This window comes from Toxoplasma gondii, chromosome IX, assembly GCF_000006565.2.
Source record: "Toxoplasma gondii ME49 chromosome IX, whole genome shotgun sequence".
NCBI lineage: Eukaryota > Apicomplexa > Conoidasida > Eucoccidiorida > Sarcocystidae > Toxoplasma > Toxoplasma gondii.
The window spans coordinates 710,429-731,526 of record NC_031477.1 but is presented as its reverse complement, the minus strand read 5'-3'; the positions used below and the strand labels follow the sequence as shown (position 1 = coordinate 731,526).

General features: G+C 48.5%; 3 protein-coding genes across 3 annotated transcripts; 2 read left to right on the top strand and 1 right to left on the bottom strand.

The window, feature by feature from the left end:
* Nucleotides 1–3,796: 3,796 nt before the first annotated feature.
* On the top strand, nt 3,797–6,524 carry TGME49_267312 (myosin heavy chain, putative; the record flags this gene model as incomplete). Its single annotated transcript, XM_018781460.1, has 6 exons — nt 3,797–3,970; nt 4,340–4,407; nt 4,699–4,733; nt 4,826–4,889; nt 5,463–5,515; nt 6,184–6,524. The coding sequence occupies 6 exons, from the start codon at nt 3,797–3,799 to the stop codon at nt 6,522–6,524; spliced, it is 735 nt and encodes a 244-aa protein (XP_018636242.1).
* Nucleotides 6,525–9,426: 2,902 nt separating this feature from the next.
* On the top strand, nt 9,427–13,366 carry TGME49_267308 (myosin heavy chain, putative; the record flags this gene model as incomplete). Its single annotated transcript, XM_018781459.1, has 3 exons — nt 9,427–10,459; nt 11,199–11,341; nt 12,230–13,366. Exons 1-3 carry the CDS (start codon nt 10,213–10,215, stop codon nt 13,364–13,366), a joined length of 1,527 nt encoding a protein of 508 aa, XP_018636241.1. The 5' UTR covers nt 9,427–10,212.
* Nucleotides 13,367–14,483: 1,117 nt separating this feature from the next.
* On the bottom strand, nt 14,484–21,040 carry TGME49_267330 (fumarate hydratase; the record flags this gene model as incomplete). Its single annotated transcript, XM_002368760.2, has 8 exons — nt 14,484–15,307; nt 15,584–15,849; nt 16,037–16,324; nt 16,830–17,226; nt 17,587–17,742; nt 18,429–18,573; nt 19,107–19,329; nt 20,275–21,040. 8 exons carry the CDS (start codon nt 21,038–21,040, stop codon nt 15,218–15,220), a joined length of 2,331 nt encoding a protein of 776 aa, XP_002368801.2. The 3' UTR covers nt 14,484–15,217.
* Nucleotides 21,041–21,098: the final 58 nt, after the last annotated feature.

The window sequence follows — 21,098 nt, the reverse complement described above, 5'->3', positions numbered from 1 at the left end:
GCTTAGGAGAGGCTATCTTACCATCGAAGAAGTGACAGAAGTCGCTCTGTCCGTCAACATAGATAAAGCAACCCTTTCCTTCTATGAGAGAAAACGGTCTGATCTGTTCTTTATACGGCTTTTTTTGCTTCCACCGTTCTTCCCAAAAGCAAAGTGAGCTCGAGCTATATCGGCATCATGCTTTTCAACGTAATATTCACAAGCGTGAATCTCCAGGATGCTCACAGTCTGTTAATGATATTCGAGGAACTGAGAACCTGCAGCGACTACGAGTAGATTTTCGTCCCCCACCTCGACGGCAGAACAGGCCTGAATCCTCGACGAAAACATCGTCAACTCGTGGCACTCCAGGGAAACAATTCTGGAAGATCATTGACACAGGCTTGCTTTTGATTTCTGTTCAAGTCAACGAATGCTGTATTTTTTGTTGCGTATGTTGACAAGGCCATGATTTCCTTTGACTGCATGCCACTACAGTGATTCAACGGTGAACACAAGGTGTGAACTGTGTTAAGCAATTTTCGGCATTAGCAAATCTAGCTCGTGATTCACAGTTGTCTTCGATCTATGAGCATGAAAACTGCGTTCTCTGGCGTAGCATGTCTACAAGCGATCAAACCTGGTGGTTTCTCTCGCACGCGGTGGGGCCCGCAAAAACGGTGTTGTGCTTGTTTCTTGAAGAAATTGTCTAGTAGCCTCTTCGACTGATTTCCTCGCCAATTCGACCTCTGTATACTACATTTGTCCGAAAAGTTCAACTTGGGACAGAACCGGTGACATCTAAACTTTATTTCAGCCTGTGAGGAACTGACGAAATCCCCACATTCCCTTTTTGAGGTTGCCGATATGACGCAGAGGGACGAAATAAGTCTCTCGATGTAAACTCCATGTGTATGACGTACCTTGTTTGATGCCGACGACATTACTGAGCTTCAGCACGGCAGCAGTTTCCTCAACACTTCTACCCAGTTCTTGGATCCGTTTTTTCTACTCTCGCGCTGCGATTTTGACTTACCAAAGCAGTATCAGCAGTCGCCTCCTGAGCCTGCTTTGCAGTTTCGCTGGCCTCATGACCTGTGATCTTCGGGTCCAAACTCTCCGCATTCCGTTTGTGAACAAACTCGTTTCTGTGTCATTCTCAGGGGGAAGCAGCGAACGCTGCAAGTAGGCAAGAATGCGTTCGTTTTCCCGAGGAAAACGCAAGCGAATCTGCCACGTTTGCTCCCCCTCGAGCCGAAGAATAACACGATACAGAAAAATGACACTCGTGGAAACTTCTGCTCTCAATCTCGGTCGAGAGAGCCGCTCCGAAGGCGGGTATAGTGGTGACGAGCATCCGCCCAGTTCAGGCGACCATCGCGATTTGTACGAGGTACGTGCGCCTGCGTTCCTTTCTGAGTTTCACAGATCTTGTCCGAGTCTCTGCCCTTTACAGCGGAGGTCCTCTTCACGTCCTTCTCGTGTGACAAGAAGCTTGGCAGCACCGAGATACACTGATAGGGTACCATTTCCTTCTTTGCCGGAAAGGCTGCGACAAACCGGCGCCCCGAGTCTGACACACACACGCACCTTCACTTGACAACAAGGGCTCGTCGTGCAATTGTGGTTATTTGTAGTCTACCTAAAAGTGCCAAGATATATAATAGAATGAGGCGGCCCTCGAAATTCGATCATCCATCTCTCGCGCTGTTTGCTACCGTCCTGGTTTCCTCTACGGGTGTAACCCGGTCCTAGAAAACGATACTTCGCCATAAGCGAGCCTGGGCTCAGCAATTTCTACGCAAGATGCTTGGTCCCTTGAAAACCAACGCGCTCCTCCCTCAAATGTGTGTCCTCATGTTTGACAAAGGGAGAAAGCGATCCGGAGTATCGCGGTCGAGCCACATGGAACGCCTTGGACGATGAGTTCTGTCTGGGTCTCGAGAGCGTTCGCTCTCCAGGCATTGGAAGTGACCTCCAGGAGCAAGTGGACGCTGCTTTAAGAGAGAGCACGACACTCGTTCCTTTCATGTCTACGGCCGCAACATCCTCTCAGGACATCCCTTTTCCATCAAGACCGGTCTTTAATCAGCAAGCCTCACATGCGTCCACTGTTGCGTCTGCCCTCGAGAGCGATGTTCCCCCCTGGTCGGTGGTGCCGTGAGTGTGCATGTGTGCAACTTCCAATCAGAGCCGTCGTTATTCTAGTTTACCACGTCTAGCGGTAGAGTCACCAGAAAAAATACAGCTCGCGGCCAGATAAATAACTCCCAGTCAGGTCTCCACGGAGGACTACCACAGAAGCCACTGCCATGTGTTCACGGCGAAAAATAGCCTGGAGACGAAAGAGTAGAAAACAAACGGTAGCTCAACTGAACGGAGGGGTCGCGGTGTCAGCAACGGTGAGCCTAGTGAGTTAAAAACTCCGTGGTGCAGTCGAATCCCAGCAGAGCTCGTTCGGATGTCAATTGGGGTGTCGCTCTACGGAATTTCCTCAACACAGTTCTTCCACCTGTGGAAAAGCGATGTCGTTTCGCATACAATTGGCAGTACGCAGAAGAAATATAGCCCCCCTTCGTGCGCTCCCGTCACTGCTGAACCATTAAGACCCGTCCAGTCTTGCAGTGCCGACGCTCACCGGAACAGTATACACAACAGAGTTTACGAGGCACACAGCAGTGCGGTGTCAAATAGACTGTGACCTAAATGCGTATTGTTTCTGCTCAGACACCGCAACAGACAAACCGCACCCACAAACTTCGTCAGCGGTATCGATGTGCTACCACAGTTCACAGTAAGAAACTTGGCGGCGTGCAGTCAGCCCGCTAATAGTTCAGGATTACCAAACCCAGAACATCGCGAGGGGAAGTGTAATAACCTGAATGTCACAGGAACTTGACATCCGTGTTAGTGAACATGCTGGCTCCTGAGAAAGAGATTTGCCTCGATGTTGCTGAGCGTGAAACTCTGTGGCACTTCCTCCACAAAGAAAACAGTGGCAGTGCAGACTGGTTTCCATGCGGAACATGTCTCAGTTGCTCAGAGTGTTCGCCATTTGCTTTTTGATGGGCCGTCAGAGCGACCTTCTGCCCACCACAGAACAACTGGCATATCAAGAGGATGGCAGTGTGTTCGCGTGTTGTCGCTGTCACTTGCCAGAAAAGAATCTTCGATCTAGAGAACGAGAATACGACGCTACGTCTCGAGAGGGCAGCTGATGCACGCAGGCAAGTTCCCTCGGTATAGGATGACACCATCGTATCAGGACCTTCTTTGAATGGAAGGCACCGGGACTGTATTCTTGTTGAGTCCAGGTTTCGGTGTACCCTGCATTACTAGAGTATCAGAGTCTCTCATCGCCACCTGAATGTAGGGTGCCTAGTCGGACTATTACTGTTCCACGTTCTCTGAAGAACCACGAGAAAAACGTGAAAGAGACGCTTGGAATGAACTCTCCCTTCGAGCACCCGTTGAAATGGCCCGAGACAGATGCAGTCGACTTTGGGACCGTCGAACACTTCGCTGCGCTGGCATATTCTTACGGCAGTGAAAAAACCTTTCATACGACACTGGTAAAACCACCATAGGAAAGGCTGTTACTCCATATGAAACAAGCCACCAGCTGTGTTTCTGCCGCTGTCCAGGTTCCAGGAGCAACTTCGGGAGCAGGCCGCGGGCCATGACGAGGAGTTGATGAAGTTTCAAGAAGAAAAACAATCTTTGGAGGCAACGAAAAGTTTCTTCAACTCCGTGAAGCGCCAATTGAGGTCCGTGTTTCTGGAAGTCCTCGTTGACTTTGAACGTGTGGAGGGAAAACATGCAACTACGATTTCAACTCCAGCTTGGTTCGCAGAAATGTATAAGCGAACAAGTCGGATCTGCTCTGCGACCGAGTTTCTACAGAGATCTACACATCACGGATGAGGCTTACGAGAGACTGAAACAGAAGCGGGAAGATAAAATCTCACTCCACGAGTACGTCCAGATGAAGGTAGGATCTCTCGTACGCCACAGGTCGTTCGATCTCTAACACCGACCCGCGTCTTTTTTCCTCTTTCGTAGAAAACACACTTTGGAACCGGTGCGAAGATATCTGCGTAGAGGTGCCACGTGAAAAGGACCGGCGACCGCAAATCTGGCGTCCAAAGCTCAACTGGTTTAAACAGCACAAACATCGAGATCATACAGCATCAAGCTGTGTGTACGAGAAGCAGTGAGAAACGACAAAGACTCGCTTCTGTTGAGGATTCCAGTCTGGTAAATATTTCAAGTGTTTCCTAGCGGTGATGCGCTGTTCTGCTGAAACGGTGAAGAAAGATGAAGAAGACTTGCAGACCCTGCCTTCTTCGCTTTCCTGCAGGCTTACGAGCAGACAGCCGAGTACAAAGCATGCATCGAAAGATTGAACAAGGAAATGGACAGCATAAAGTGCGTCCCAGGGACAGAATCCCCCAACACAGATCAATGAACAGATTTAGGAAATGCATGGAAATGTATTCACATACTTCTAATCAGTTAGCTTCTTTAGAAAATTTGAGCATATGTATTTGTCGTCATGAACAACAGAAACACTCGTATGTGCACGTACAAAGTTAAAGGTACGCATTCCGGTCGGTTTCCGAACAGTGACAGGTGTCTCTAGCCTCGATAACGGATCATATTTTTCTAAGAAAGACATGCTTCTGTTTGGGTTTAACAGTTATTGTATCACATTTATAGCCGGCAAGTCTGTGGAGGCCATGCTGCTCAAAATGGTAACGATAACGAGACAGAGGCACTCCGACGAGAATTCCGTTTCTCTTCACCGTCGTCTTTGTTTCTGTCTTCAATGCATGCACTCGCCTAGACAAGACAACTCGACGCTCCACGCCGACAGAGAACGTTCGCAGATGCGGATCAAGCAACTCAAGGTAAAACGCATATCTTATCAGCACAGCTGATGTCATTGAGGCGCTTCCGAGAAATCTGACTTTCCCGACGTAAAAGTATGAGCGAAAGAGGCAAGAAATAGTCTTCAGCAACAACCCAGATTTCTCATCGCCTCTCAAATGCCTTTTTTACAGACAGAAAATACACGGTGCTGTGGACTGGACTCCAGTCGTCTGTGATTGCCGGGGCGACCAAATCGTGGGCAGGAATCACTTTTCACAGATGAAGTTCCATCGTTTCTCCTCAACGAACATAGCGGCGTATCCAGGCTAAAGTTTAGACGTCATGTCGCTTGGTCTTTTCGGTTGCTGTCTCGTTCAAATGCGGTTCATCATAGCAGTGAAACGGGGAAGCGAAGCATCGCAGGAAGTCTCCGTGGTGCAGCGGCAAAAATCCTGAGAACATGGATACAGAGGGGGCAGCGGCCGGTAGATCCCCTTCATCGTCGGCCTTCAGTTTTTCAGGGATGCATGCCGCTGGTGTCTTTCTGCAAACAACTGCGAGACTGACTGTGACCGTGTCGACATGTTCACTGGTCTTCCTCAAACTGTCAGGATTCTCTTGAGGGCGCTGAAAAGGACCATCAACTGGAGACGAGGGAGCTTCAGTGAGGAAAGCAAACACAAAGAGAAACAGGGCGACGCAAAACGCTTGACCGCTCACTCTCCATGTCTTCCCAGAGAGTCACTGGATGTTAAATCCACGCACAGATCTTCGTCTGAAAGTCCCTCTTATGCGGTCAAAACGAGAGACAACGTCTGTCCTAGATGCGCCCCCACTCTTCTGGGGGTTCCTGTGTCTTAAGACGCTTGTCGGCACTGCTACTTACTGTGTCCTAGGCTTTCTCTCTCTCTCTCTGAAAGAGTGAGGCCCATATTCATATCTAGCCAATATATATATATATATGTATATGCAGTTGTGTACGCGAAGCATGTGCACATAAAAACTCTGGAGTCCTTGTGTCACTGACAAGTCTTCCTTTGTTGCAACTTGTATAGAGCATCGCTGACGTCTCTGAAGAACCGTCACTATCCGCTCTCTCTATATGTATATACATATCCATACATATATACAAATATTCGCAAGGGTGAAACTGCTCGTTTTCTTCGTTGTTGTCTGACGCACATCAGCCAAAAGCGCAACGCAACACCGTACACATCACAGCAAGCGACTTGGTATGTGGAAACGTATAGAGTGAGGTGGACTGTATCGTGGTTGAAACTTGCCTTTCCCTCGTGAATCTGGAGAGTGTCTTTGTGTGTACACTCTGTGCAGCTCGCGGCTATCGCGGCTTCAAGGAGAGTTGCGACGACTGCATGTACGGGGCGAGAGCATCGCAGCGGGAAGGCGAGACTGTGGTCTCGGCGCGTTTAATCCCCCGTCAACTCGAGGTTTCCTTCGATTTGCCTTCGTCTCCTCTTCCAAGCAAACGCGTCGTCACAGCTTCGTTGGATCCTCGCCAGAGCCTTCTCTCTGATGCTCTTTTTCTCAGGACCGATCCGACGGCGAGTCACAGAAACTCGCCGAGTTCGACCACGCGCAGGCGCGGAACAAATTTCTGGAAGAAGAAATTTCAGCTCTCAAGCAGACGCAGACGCTCCAGACAGAGCAGCTGAGAGGCGCCGCGGCAGAGAAGCTCCACTTAACGCAGCAAATTGACTCCCTCGAGGCGGAGAAACGCCTCTTGGTGCAAGACAACGAACACCTGAAGAACAATGTGAGTTGCGCGAGTTGTCAACAAATTCCGTGACTGTACTTCGATGATGATAGTGTTTTACTTCAACCTCCATTCTAAGTTTTCTGGCATCCAAAGGAGACCCTCTACTTTTACCTGCTTTCGCTAAACACAGGACAGGGAAAAAACTGGAGAGTTGCGAGCTTGGACGCTTGACTTTTAAAGACTCCAGCTATATCAACAGACACTCTACAGCCTCCCCATACGTCTTCAACATCTATACATCTATATATTTATATACAAGTTGTTTTGCCTGCTGTTTGTTACATTGCAAGAAGGTAGATCGAAACTCAGAGATGCTGAACTGTGCTTGCGAAACGCGGAGACAGTCCTGCTCTTTGTAAAAGCGCCTGCGGTCTGTGCGTAGGCGGAGCGACTGGAGGCCGAGCTGCGGCGACAAACAGCGTCTGTAGAAGAGCTTACCGCTCGCGTGATAGAAATCAAAGATAAGAAACGCCTTCTAGTGCACAAACTCGACTTGGAGAAAAACGCAAACGACAGAGATCTCAAAAACCAGGTATTCACATGAGTGTGATCATGGTGTTAGATGTGGCTCTCGATCCACATGCATATAAATATATATATATATATATACGTATATTCATGTGCATATGTGTATATTTATGTGTTCGCTTTGAGTACCTCAGCGCGCTGTTCGCTAACGTAACTATGCATTTGAGGATGGGTGCACATGCGAACCTTCCTGTCTAAATGTATATATATATATGTATATATATATATATATCTGTATCTATGCATAGGGATGCACGTAACAGGACTTATGAACAGAAAGGATTATCTCTGAAATGCCGTAGTTTTCTGGGCGAAAAGGTAGCACTAAGATCCACGTTCTCTTTTGCAGGTGCGTAGATGATTAGGTGTGATTCAACGTACCCAACACGGCAAAGCTGCCATCCTTGCACAGACCTAACTACATATATATATATATATATATATATATATATATTTATAAATATATATTTATATATAAATATATATAAATATATATATGTAGTTCCGTTTTTCTAGGCAGATGTGGAAATTCGTCGAATTGAAGAGAAGGCACGAATCGAGCTTCAAGAAGTCCGCGAACGGCTCACCGAGATGCACGAAAAAGAAGTTTCTCTCCTCAAGGACAGGGTAAAGAAACACCATCAAACCACCTCCCAACACCGTTGCCGGAACGCATACAAACGCCTACATCCATATGTATATTTATATATATACTTTGTATGAGTGTGTAATTATCTGCAGCTACACTTGAATTGAATACACAGCTGCGAGTAGAATGGCACTTCCTTAGTAATCACACATGTCAGTTGGTGGCGTTCATTTGTTCGACTCCCATTTTTCCGTCCAGGATGCAAACTCGAAACGAAAACGAAATCTTTCTTCACGTCCACTTTCCGACAACTCAGTCCTAGCGTACCTCAACCTCTCCAGACTTCCAGTTCCAACGGGAAGCAAAGAAATACCCAAGTTCGTGTGCTCCCATTTGTTTGTCACCGAACACTCGCCGTTCCGTTCCTGTTTTCGTGCTCTATACATATGGTGCGAAACGCAAGGCTGCTTTTGCTTTCTTTCTGGCATCTGGTGTCTTTTCGTTTCCTCTTTGTTGTTTGTGATGCTTTCTTGTCTGCGTAGGCCGAGACAGCGACACGGAGAGTCGAACTCCTCGAGAGAAAGTGTGAGTCGGCAGAGGCAGCGTACCAGGTTAGCGTCGCACATTCTTCTGTTCAAGACTTGCAGAAAAAGCTGGAAAAGGGGAAAAGGAGAAGAGAAAAGAGACCGAGACAGCCGACGCACCTCACCATTTCGAGATGTCTCTTGCCCTCATTTTTCGAATCCGCAAACGGAAACGATCAAACATTCTACGCAACAGAGGTCGTCCTCTATCGTTCACGCCTTGTCTGCACTCGCGAAACTCGAACAATAGTTGAAAAGCCGACGCGTCCAAGAGACATATATGTATGCATTTATATATATATATATATACATTTATACATATATATACATTTATACATATATACATGTATACGTACATATGAATACCCGTATGTTCGCATACTTACATATATATATATAGTATTTCCTATATATTAGTTGTATATTCGGAGAGACGTGGCATAGATATAGGTATATATCTTCGCATTTTATTCATGTATATATTTGTATATTTTTCAATTTTTCAGTGTGTGTGCATCATGCATACGTTGTCACTCAGGAAGTCCTCGTCGAGTATCAGAATGTTCAAAGTCAACTCCGGGGGGAACTTATGGAGCTGAGCGCAGAGGTAAGCGAGCGCTATTTTTGCGGCCGCGTTTCCACTGCTCCTGTCTCCCCTGCGGAAATCGAAAACGGATCGGAGTGCGACAGTCCAACTTCTAACGCGGATGTACTGCTCCTCAGTTTCTCTCGTCAAGAGTCTGTGCGAGAAGGAACGCAACGCCATCTTCCCTCCCTTACAGCCCCGCATTCAAGTCTCCACAGGGAAGCGAGTACACCGAAACGCGCTGCCAACAAGCACCTACACATCTGCATATATAAGTATATATATATATATATATATATATATACGCGTACATATGTGAAAAGTTGTATACTTTGTTTCGCGTGGATATCGATTTCTATGGACAAGTTTTGAGCATGCGTTGCTCCGCAAGGCGTCCTTAACACACGAGGAGAAAGACTGGAAGTCTCGTCGCGGCTTAGGTTCGAATGGCGGCACAGAGAGTTTCCGTTTTCTTTTTTCGGCAGGTGAAAATGCGAGCGTTTGAGAACGAGCGCCTCAGCCTGACTTGTGAAGACAATGCACGCACGAAGGCGAAATTCGAGTTGGAGAAAGAAATGCTTCAAAAGAAAATCGACGTTCTTAGAGAGGTAGGGAGACTTCTCAACATCGACCAGAGAGCGCAGAGGAAACGGCCTGTCTGGCGAGGCCTCAAGCCGAAGTTTCGACTGCACAGAACTCCAACAGACGGACGAATAGACATGTGAATAGATCTCTTAGCAGGTGACATGCACAGAGATGTTGTTACAATGCTGGACTTACGCATACATGCGCCCATTCGTAAATTCAGCAATACCTATATACATTTATCTCTGCATACGAGTGTCTATATACACATCTGTATATGGCTTTGCACGCCAGAAGAGAGAAAATGCTGGACGAAGCATGAGAAAAAGAAGCCTTTTCGAAGTACAGATTGCACTTCAGAAAGCGGCTGTTCACATTCACACTGGAAATGTGCCGCGTAGATCAACGAGGAGGAGCACAAAAGCATGTCCGTTGGAACCTGACAGATGAAGCATGTCGCCTGTTTGTTGTCTCTTTTCCAAAGCCGGACGTCTCGCTGATTCGTGCGAGCTTTTTTTCATTAGAAGGTCAATTTTCAATAGACGAAACCAAAGTAACTTTCAGCGGTATGAATGGCAGTTTTTTTGAAAGTACTGTACTTCCTGTAAGTAGATGTGTATCCAGCGCGGCAGGTTCAGAATATTTGTAAGCGAAGAATTTGACTGTTGCAGATTAGAACAACTCGAATCGAGTGGAGGCGAAAGACGGCCCGATGATATACTGGGTGTCTCGCTGCAGCGACGAGGTACAGACAACCGCGTTCTTCATGCGTGAGGCATCCGAGGTCCTTGTATTGTTTCTTCCTGTGTCCTCCCAGGAACTGACGCTCCTTCAGAAGCAAAGCAGCGAGGAATCTGCGAGAGACAGAGCGAAACTGGTGCTGCTCCGAGAGAAACTTGCCGCGTACGAAACGATGGAACATGAAGTTGACGCAGCTCTCAACTTCCTTGCTGCAGAAGGTAAAGCCGTTTCCGAAGCATCTGTCGCAGGAACGTTTTTCACGGAGCTTTTTCTCGGCAAAAGAGGTCGGTGGCGAACCAAGGAGGAACCTGAGGAGGCCGCGCACCAGCTGCGTCTTCAAGAAAGCGAAGTTTAGAGGATGTATCGCTATCGAACGCGACGTCCGCCGGTGCACCGTGTTCAGGACAGGGGTGGAGGCGAAGGGGAGGCAGCCTAGGGAAGCAAGTGGCTGTCGAAAAAGGAACTGACTGCTTGACCTGATTTTAAGACGCGCTTTGAAGCTCGGTTTGCTCCACTGAAAGTCCGTCGAGACTCCGGAGAACCGGCAAAACGCGTTTAAGACTCGCGTCTCGATCTCAGGAACTTCGACTCGTCTCTGGAGCATAGCCTGCACGCACACACACTGCTTTCGGTTGACCTCTACGTTTCGTCTAGGACGCAAGAGCAGTTGGATCGCATGTTACCATACACGTACAAACCCCATAAAATATCATATATATATATATATATATTTATTTATATATATATATATATGTATATATATATGTGTATATGTATATGTATATATATGTATATGTCTATATATATATATATATATATATATATGTATATGTCTCTATATATATATATGTATATGTATAGGTTTGTGCGTAAAAGTGAACGCGTTTTTGGTCGCGTAGGAAGGAGCTGGAAACGAAGGCTTTGCGTGTGAGGGTTTTCTCTGCTCTTCTTGAACAGGATGTGACGGAGCAGAACGGGAGCGGGGCAGAGCCGCTGAAGAGGCAAAAACCCTTTCAACTCCAGCAACACGTCGCCTTCAAGAAAGTCTCTTTTTGGCAAAAAAGTTGAGATCGAAAACTGCGGAGTTACAAACGGTGCAGGTGAGAAATTCTTTTCTTCCGCGCCGTCCGGTGGGTTAGGGAAAGTTCTAGGCGAAGAACACAAGTCAATGCCGTTTTTCTGCGGTAAGGAAAGGAACGACTTCGACTGCGTTCACCATAGTTTTTCAAACAAACGAGATGTTAACAAGAGGTGTAGCCATTTCTCTGCTATCTTGAGGGGAGGAAAAGTCTCGCTTAGAGTCTCCCAACTTCCGCCCATCAGACGCTTCCTATGCGACAACAAAGAAGTGCAGTCGCAGGCACAAACATAGAGTGTGTGCATGCATATAACTTCAGACGCTCCTGCTTTTGCGTCGTTGAAGGAGCACATGCATTTCTATAGAAAGATGGGCTTCTAAGTATACATGCGATACGTAGAGGGACAGATAGATCTGCAAATCTAAGTGGATAGGCAAAGACGGATCTAGATGGATACATATAGATAGATATAGGTAGAATAGGTAAATATATATAAAAAAATATATATATATATATATATATATATATCGGTAGATAGACAGATACAGATAGATATAGATAGATGGATAGGAAAGCTTGTGTTCTCGCATGGAGGAAATGAATTGCCCGCTGCGGAGAAGCTCGGCTCACTTGTTTTACACTTTTCGCGATTTTGTGTACCTCGGGCGTTTTTTGCTGCGTTGAAAAGGAATGAAATCTCACGGCGCATGCAGTCCGTTCTCTCGAACCCTCTGCAAACCTCACGGACTCGCCTGCTGCCGACAACGATTCTCCCTTCTCTGCATTTTCTCTCAGCGACTCTCTCTCACCGGGTGTTTTATATATATATATATATATATATGTATATATACATATTGATATATATCACTGTATTTGGGAGGAGTAGGGAAGTTTCTGTGGGGTTTTCAGATGAAACTTCAAGACGCAGAGAAACGGATTGCTCACTTGGAGCGAGAAAGTTTCATTTTGCGCGCGTCTGTGGACAGCCAGCACAAGCCGCAGTCGTGGCTGCAGAGTCGTTTGCGGGACAAAGAACTGGAGTTGCTTTCGACTCGTGAGCAGTTGCAAGAGGCACAGGAAACTTTGGAACGCCAGGAGAAACTGGTGGAGAGAACTCTGGAGGAGAAAACGCGGTTGACGCTCGAGTTGAAGGACCTCGCAGAAAGCCGGACGGTATGGGAGGCACTGAAGCACGCACTGCGGGCAAGAAAATCAAACCAGACGCTGGGCTCTCGCATGAACACTCGCCGAATCGTTGCCGGTCTGACAGCAGCGACGCAACACAGACTTTCGTCTTCAACTCGCGACGGAAATCTCCTTCCATCAGGTAGATCCTCCTCCGAGAGGCGGCGCTCTGCGCTCAAATCTCTTCTCCAGCGTTTGCTTGCCGGCCAGACGGGGTTGAGAGGTAGTGATAAGAACGACGGTCCTTCAAAGACCAAGGCTTTCTGTCGCGAATGGCAGTCTAGGAAAAACCGGCTTACTTCCTGGGACCTTCCCCACCCGCATTTGCCTTCACAACATGCAGAAGAACTCGGGGATAAATGCAGAGGTTTCCTGCCCCAGAATGAAAATCCCCTGCCCATCGTCATAGGTGACGAGACACTCCCTGACGCGGTTTGGTTCGGCCAAGAAAACACTGGAGCGGCGCGGAACTCGAGTTGCTTGCTTTCCACCGAGAGAGGCTTGAGAGAAAACGCGATGCTGTCGTTTCTCGGGAAGCGACAGCAGGCCAGTGCCGGCTCTCCAAAGAAAAACTTCCAAACACGAGTTGTTTCTCGAGGTGCCACGATGCCCGAAATGAAAGTTGCGCGAATCTGCTCCACGCAGACTGCGGAAAAACGCGGAGCGCCTGTCTGCGAACTTGAGAAAACGACGGAGAAAAGCGAACGGGTCGGAACGCCAGAAAAAATGGTGAAAAGAAAGTCCGCGCTCGGCCGTGACCCTCGGTGCGCGACACCTGCAGACAAGGAGAACTTCCGGGGAGACGGAGAAGGAATTCCTCGTCGAAATTTCTCGAAACACAAACCAGAAGAAACCCTCTAGCTGTTGAAATCTGCCCTGCGAACGAAGCCGTCCAGAGGGCCGAGAGTTTCGATTTCCAACAAAGAGTTGTAACAGCACATATCCCCAGACATTCAACCGGTGCCCTGCCTTGCGCACGGGAACACACTCACATTTGACCCTTGAGTTTTTTCAATTTCTTAAAGCTCGAATCGATTTTCTGGACCATCTGATCTGAAATCGTAATGTCATTTCGCCATTTATATGAATAAATTTGGGAATACGTAACGCCCTCTTCTTGAGCGAACGCAAAAAGACGCCTGACAGGTGCAGCTCTCCACGTTTCTGTGTCACTGTCACTCTGCCAGAAAAAATCATAGATCCAAGTAGGCGGTATCGAAACAAATGTAGAACGAAGGTGCGACCATTCCTAAAAACAGATGTTCTACACAGAATATCCTTTGTTGGGTATCCGCTGCTGGCCCAGGTTGTGTTTTGGGGAAGAACGAAAGTCAGGGAGCAGGAAGACTCTCGAATGCTTCAGTTGATCGCAACAGCAAGAGTCTAGCACGCAGACCCGCATGTTGAGCGAATTGAAAAACCTGACCTGGCTTGATCAACGGAGGAACCGCCACCAAAAAGTAGAAATTTCGTTCTTCCCGAGTTCCGGAGTGAGACCGCAGCCTGCTGCCTAAAATGCCGCTTTACAGGCCATCGACGACCGATTGAGGCAGACGGCACTACCAGGACGGCAAAAATTCTCTTGCGGAAAGATGCATACTTGCGGTACACGACGTGTAGAATACTGGAGCTATCTATGTGAAGATAAACACAACCTACACGTATCTAAACATAAACTACGTACACATAAATACACAACAACATATAAATATATATATATATATATATATATATATATATATATGTAGCTATGGAGTCATTTGTGCATTAAAAGAAGAGCAGAAGCGCAACTCTGATTGCCAACGACTTTGTCGAGAGTCTTGGAAACTGGTGAAAAGCTTTCGGCTTGAGAGGTCAGGCGTTTCCGAACGAAAAGGAGGCTCTCCCGTGCAGCGTGGTGAAGAGACAGGTGCCATGAGGCTCCAGAGGTGTGAGCTGGAAAAGTGCATGCGTCTTCGGTCTGCAGACGCGAAACATTTCCGGTTCTTTTTTTATCCAGTTAACAAACAAAGATTTCTCTGGGCGCATTTTCGCGAGGAAAACGGAAGAGCCACGGCGACTTGGAAGGCGACCAGCTCGCTGGGAACTCTTCTCCAGCTTCGAGGCAACTCAAAAACTAGTGACGCATTTCCCTCTCAGATGTGCAAGCACACAACGAAGATGCAGACAGGATTTGCGTGCGAAGACTCTGCAAGGTTTCACCTGGAGATCGCCTCTCCTCTGAAACCTCGCGGGCATGACCCCGTCAACGCAAACGCAAAAAACAGATACAGATGCATGCGTTTAAAAAGCGCGAGTACACTACCTTCCTCTCTCTGTCGATACTCCTGTATATCCAAACACAGAGACGCTGTCGATCAGAAGTACCCGGAGGTCTATACAGGCGCAAAGAAAACGACAACGGGAATGCTCTCCAAAATCTTTTCACTCTTGCGCGCCCACGAAAAACTGGTGTTTACCGGCGCGAAAAAACCAAGCGATCTACTCACTTATAGACTCCCCATGCATATCCGCGTCTATGTTCGCCTCTGTCAGCCTCTCCGCTACTCTTCTGTGACTCCGACTCCAAAGAACCGGCACAGAAAGAAGCAACCGAGCTTGCGCGAAAGGCCTGGAGGTCTCACTCTTCAATCACCTCCCATTCTTTTGATCGTTTCTCTGATGTTTCATTTCTTTGACGCCTCCTCGACTTCACTGCTCGCAATCTACAGCTCAGCCGATCCACTTGCTGTAGAAGTCATGGCCCTTGTCGTCAATCACGATGAAGGCGGGGAAGTCCTCGACTTCGATCTTCCACACAGCCTGGTGTAAACGCACGCAGAAGACAAGACAGTTCTGTCCGAGTCTGCTGCAAACGCAACAGCCGTGTGTTGCCTGGACTACGAGAAAACCAAGGAATCAAACGTGGAGAAGCCCCTCATGGAACATCCCACAGCGCAGGCAGTCCGGAACTTCCAAGAGTCCCCAGTCTCTTTTTCTCTACATATATATATATATATGCATATACATATATACATATATAAAGATATATTTATATATATATATATATATTGAGCCCTGAACGCTTTCCACACCCACCTCCATGCCGAGCTCAGGGTACTCGATGATGTCCACCTTCTTGATGCAGTCTCTGCCGAGCACTGCGGCGGGGCCTCCAATGGATCCCAGGTAAAAGCCTCCGTATTTTTTGCATGCATGCGCCACCGCCTTCGACCGGTTGCCCTTGGCCAGTGTGATCATGGATCCTCCTTTCTGCATGAATTTGTCCACGTAAACGTCCATCCGACCTGCAGTCGTTGGCCCAAAGGAACCTGAAACTTCGCCTTCTGGAGTCTTGGCTGGTCCTAAAAGAAAACGAAAAGGAACCAACGGTGAGAGGGTGGAGGCCGCCAAACGCCTACCTTTCGCCTACTTTTTGCCTGACCCCCCGTTTCCTTCTTCCGATTCGAATGGCCTTCCTTTTCTCCCTCGTTTTCTGGCTCTTCCCTTCTGAATTTCTTTGTGGGCTTCTGCGACTTCCTCGGCTCTCACCTGCGTAGTAGATTGGGTGGTTTTTGAGGTATTCAGGCACATCGCCTTCTTTTTCGAGGCGCTCCAGAAGCTTGGCATGCGCGATGTCCCTGGCGACGATCATCGTTCCCGACAGCGAAAGCCGAGTTGCGGTGCCGTACTGCGACAGCTGGGCCAGAATCTCCTTCATAGGTTTGTTCAGGTCGACTTTCACAGCTTCCCTGCCGTCCTCACCCTCCGTCTTCAGGTGATCCTCCAAGACGTCCGGCAGGAACTGCGCTGGATTCTCCTCCAGTTCCTCAACAAAGACTGAAAAAGCGAAAAGAAGACACGAACCGGAAGCGATCGCCTCGCACCTGTCGCGCGACGCCGTCCACTGCCACAAACACTCCTCGACGATCTAAAACGCGTTCAAAGCCGAGACGCACAAAAACATGCTACAGCCTACAGCCGCGTCTCAGTCCTCCTCGCCTCCTGTTCTCTCTTCTTCTTCTTCTTTACCTCCTCCTGGCTCTTCTCCGATCTTTCTCTCCTCTCGCGTTTGGCGTCTTTCTCCTCTGTTTTGCTCTCCTTTCTCTCCCTCTCGCTTCTCGACCTCTCTCTCTCTCTATCTATCTATCTATCTATCTCTGTCTGTCTCTCTCTTTCTCTCTTTCTCTCTGTCTCTCTGTCTGTCCGCCCCCTTCTCTCGCGCTCTTCTCTTTCTCCTTGTCGCTGAATGTCTGTTCTTTGGCCTGGATTTCTCTGCACCCTTCTCAGTCTCTGCTCTCGCTGCGTTCGTCGGAAGGTTTTCCCTTCGCGCTTTCTGCCTCACCTCCGTCTGCTTGAATTCGCGCGACCAGTTGCCGGTCTGCCGAGCAGGAGACGCCGATGCCGACGGGACAGGAAGCTCCGTGTCTCGGGAGGCGAATGACTCGCACATCATGGCAAAAGTACTTCCCGCCGAACTGCGCCCCGATGCCGATCTCCCGCGTCATCTGCAGAATCTTCTCCTCCCATGCCAAGTCGCGAAAGCCGAAGGAGCTGCCTCCGCCGCTGGTGGGCAGACCGTCGAGGTAGTGACAGGAGGCCAGCTTCACAGTCTTCAGCGTCTGCTCTGCAGAAAGGCCGCCAACCACAATCGCCAGGTGGTACGGCGGGCAAGCAGACGTCCCGATCGTCTTGATGTTCTGCTCCAGAAAGGCAAACAGACTTGTCGGATTCAACAACGCCTGCGAGGCAACGCATCACCCTGGACAGACGCGCGGTGGACACAGCGAAGCGCGAAACAGAAGGACGCACATACGTCTTGCGCAGAGAGCTCCTGTCGCACAGAAAAAAACGACAAGGGGACGAAACAGACAGTCGAAGGCGGCAGTCCTGGCACCACGCGCTCACATACATCTTGCACTTGCCTCCTTCTCACACCTGAAACATCTACACACACAGATGGCCATCGCCAGATCTCGGTTGGTGCAGGCGTCCTCAGACTGTTCCTCCAGATATGCAAGCGTTGACGTCTGCAGGAGGCCATGTACGAGGAAGGTTCGGAGCGAACGTCCGGCGCGCGTCTCTGCCGCAGCTTCGCTTACTTTCGTCTGCTGATAAAGGAACGTCTTGTTTGCACTTCCACCGCCCTTAGCGACGAAGAGGAGCTCGAACGCGTTTCCAGAAGTCGACAAAAGGGTGACGTCTGCCGGCAGATTCGACCGTGTGTTGTACTCTGTGAACATGTCTCTGGGAGCCACCTAGAGAACACAGAAAAAACGAAGACGAACGCTACGAATGGAGACGCTCTCCAGCCTCCGCAGCGCCGCTGGACTTCGAACGCCTCAGCAGTTTCAGCTGCAGAAGTTTCCTCGCGCGTCCGCAGTCGAAGTAAACACAGTCACAGAAAATACGAGGGCAACGTCGATGGCAGCAGCCTGAAAGCGAACCTCGCTCGCGTCCGACGCAGTCGATGCGGTGGGTCTCAGCTCTCCTGACGCTCTGGAGAAAAATCTGCGAAGGCGACCTCGCTGGCCAGGACTCTTTGCTCCTCGTTTTCGCCGTTCGATCGAAAACCTCTCAATTCCTCCTCTCTCTGGTGCCTACAACTCCTCACTGCTGTTCATCTCCACCTCTGCGACTCACCTCTGCTCCTCTCCGCGTCACTCCAGCATTCCGACAAACACAGTGCATGTGTATAGACATACACATATGTAGATGCGTATCTCTAAGAACTGCAGATAGACATATATATATATATATATCTAAGCATATATATGTATACAGACATGGATGCATTTCTGTGGAGATTTATGGAAGGACGTACATACCTACGGGATCACATGCGCATCTGTGTAGCTGGCGATGTTTACATGTCTAAAGATACAAGGGTTGCATGACAAGCGTCTGTCGCGAACAACGGTCTCTCCGAGACTGGCGCGTTTACCTGACTGTACCGGAGATTATTTTGCGTGTACGCCTCAAACACACCCTTGGAAATCGCTTCTTCATCACTGCCGTCGGTCAGCACTGAGGCGCCTTTCTTGCCCAAGACGATCGCTGTGCCAGTGTCTTGACATCCCGGGAAGACTCTAACAAGAACGCGAAGAAAACGAAGGTCCGATTTCACAGAGAGCTCCAGACGCATTTGCAAAGCTTCGGAAGCAGAGTTCCAAATGGCTGTACATACGCGGTTGTCGGGTGTGGAGAAGAAGGCAAGAGAAGGTGAGAGGCGAAGAAAAAGGAAGCGAGATACATCCCTACTTTCCACTCTGAATATTTTCGCATGCATGCAAGAACTCCCCCGACATACCACATGAAGCCCCACATGCCCTCCTCTCTCTATATATATGCATAGATGCATGCAAACACATATGTATATGTAAATAAATATTTGCATATGGCCATTTGCATACACACAAATAATATATCCACATCTGTATCTACGAATATACAAGACGACAAGTCTTTCTGCCGGCGAGCATGGACGTTAATCTTCGAGTGAGAAGGTCGAGACAGACGCCGGCAGACAGTGCGCCGCTGCGAAGAAGAAAGAGACGCCCTCTTCGCCGTGACCTGGCTCGCTCTGTTCCGAAGTAGAGCTTTCAGTATATCGACAGCTCACCTTCCTGCGGCGATGTTTGCGTTTTTCAGCAGAGTTAGAGCAACGAATCTGTCGTTGTCGGATGCATCTGGGTCGTCGTAAATCCTTCGGAGAGACTCCAAATGCGACCTCCGCAGAAAGAAAGAAATTTCCTCGAACGCGTATTTCGTCAAAGCTGTCAGAAGCTCCGGAGGAACGCGAAGGAACGGGTTTTCGAAGCCTGGAACTTGAACTGTCTTGACCACTGAGAGAGGAAGAGAAAAACGCGATCGTGTTTGCGATAGCTACGAATCTCACTTCGTAGAGAAAGTGGACGTTTCGATCCCTCTTTTGGAAGTTCAAAAACGGCTGATTCGCACACCGCGAACTGGCCTTGAAGAAACAACTCGCACTGAAAATCAGACAGGAGACACCGCGTCCCGGCCTGCGACCGAGGAGGCTCCAGCCACAGCCCACGTTCCGATTCCTTCCTCTCCTCGACGCGCAAGCCAAAAAACGTCGGCAAAGAACAAAGGAAAAGACTCTCCAAAAATACGCCGAAAACGCCCCTCCAAAACCAATACGCTTCGATATAACTCTACATACAGACATACATACAGACATGCGTATATACACGTAAATGACGATAAATATGTGCTTGTACAGCTCTTGATATGGAACTGTAGACAGAGGTAGAAAGATACAGGCACGGAGAGCGAATGGATACAGATATTGGCAAATGTGGACAGCTCGTTATGTAACTCGCTACACAATTGCATATCCATGTTTCCAATACGATTTCACAGCAGGATGCGCTCACACAGCTTTCTGGAGGGAGAAGCGTGACATCGAAGGAGAGAGGAAAAATTCTTCTGCAGTTCGAAAGTGTCTCACAGCTGCTTCCGCAGGTAAAGCAAGCCCAACAACATACGTAAACATATATACATATATATATATATATATACAAATATTTGTGTGACTATTTGTATGAACGTGCATACGAATATGCATGTGAACGTGTATGTGAATTTTTTTTGAACAGTTTTTTGAATATTTGTGAATATTAATATGAATATTTAAGTGAATTTTTTTTGAACAGTTTTTTGAATATGTGTGGATATTCATCTGAATATTTATGTGGTTTTTGTAAATAGTTTTTTGAATATTTTTTTTATTATTTGTATCCACTTGCTACCGCGTGGCGTCTTACTTTCGCTCAAGTCGTTGAGGCGCTTGAATTTTTGGTCCACGGGCCTGTCGCAGTTGAGAACTTTTTTGTAGGCGAAGACCGGCGGTCCTGCAGCAGCCGTCGAAGAGAGCGAACGGCTATTTTCCGGCTTTCTCTGAGCCGCCTGCAAGTTGCATGCGCCGCATGCGCCAGCACACGGCCCAGAAGAAGCGCATGGCGGAGAAAGAGGAGACAGAGAAGAACAAGAAGAGGGAGGAGAGCGAGGAGAGAGTGAAGAGAAAGGCAGGCGGCTCATGGCGAAGAGAGGTGAGACGACTTGATGTTTTCGACGCAGAGGAAGCGCCGGGCAAAGAAGGCGCACCCGAAGCGGAGCAGAAAACATGGGGACGCGGAGGAAGGAAAGCGGTGAAGAAATCGCGACAGCTCCTCTCGCAGAGCTCTCCGACAGGAGGGCGGATCCAGCACTGAAGAGCGCAAAAAAGAATTCAGGGAGAAAAACGGCGCCTTCAAAGGCAGAGAGCGGCTGTCGGAGTTTACTCTTTTTGGATTTCGACGGATCCTGGCGAAAGAAAGCTGTGAAGAGCGACAACGCAACACTGGGTCCTCTGGATATGGCAGCAGAGGGGAGAAGCTGCACTTGAAAGCAGGCAGGTAAACAGAGCGACTGCGGTGAATGGTCCTTCCTCTTAGGCTCTGAAGACGAGGGAAAAGAGTCGAGCTGAAGCGTTGAAGAAGTCAAGACAAAAAAAGAACAAGAAGCGTGGAAGAAGCGCCGTGTACCGCGCATGTCTCGAGAACAGCGCGCGTCCGGCTTTTCTCACGCGAGGCGGGCAGGCGTCCTGTTT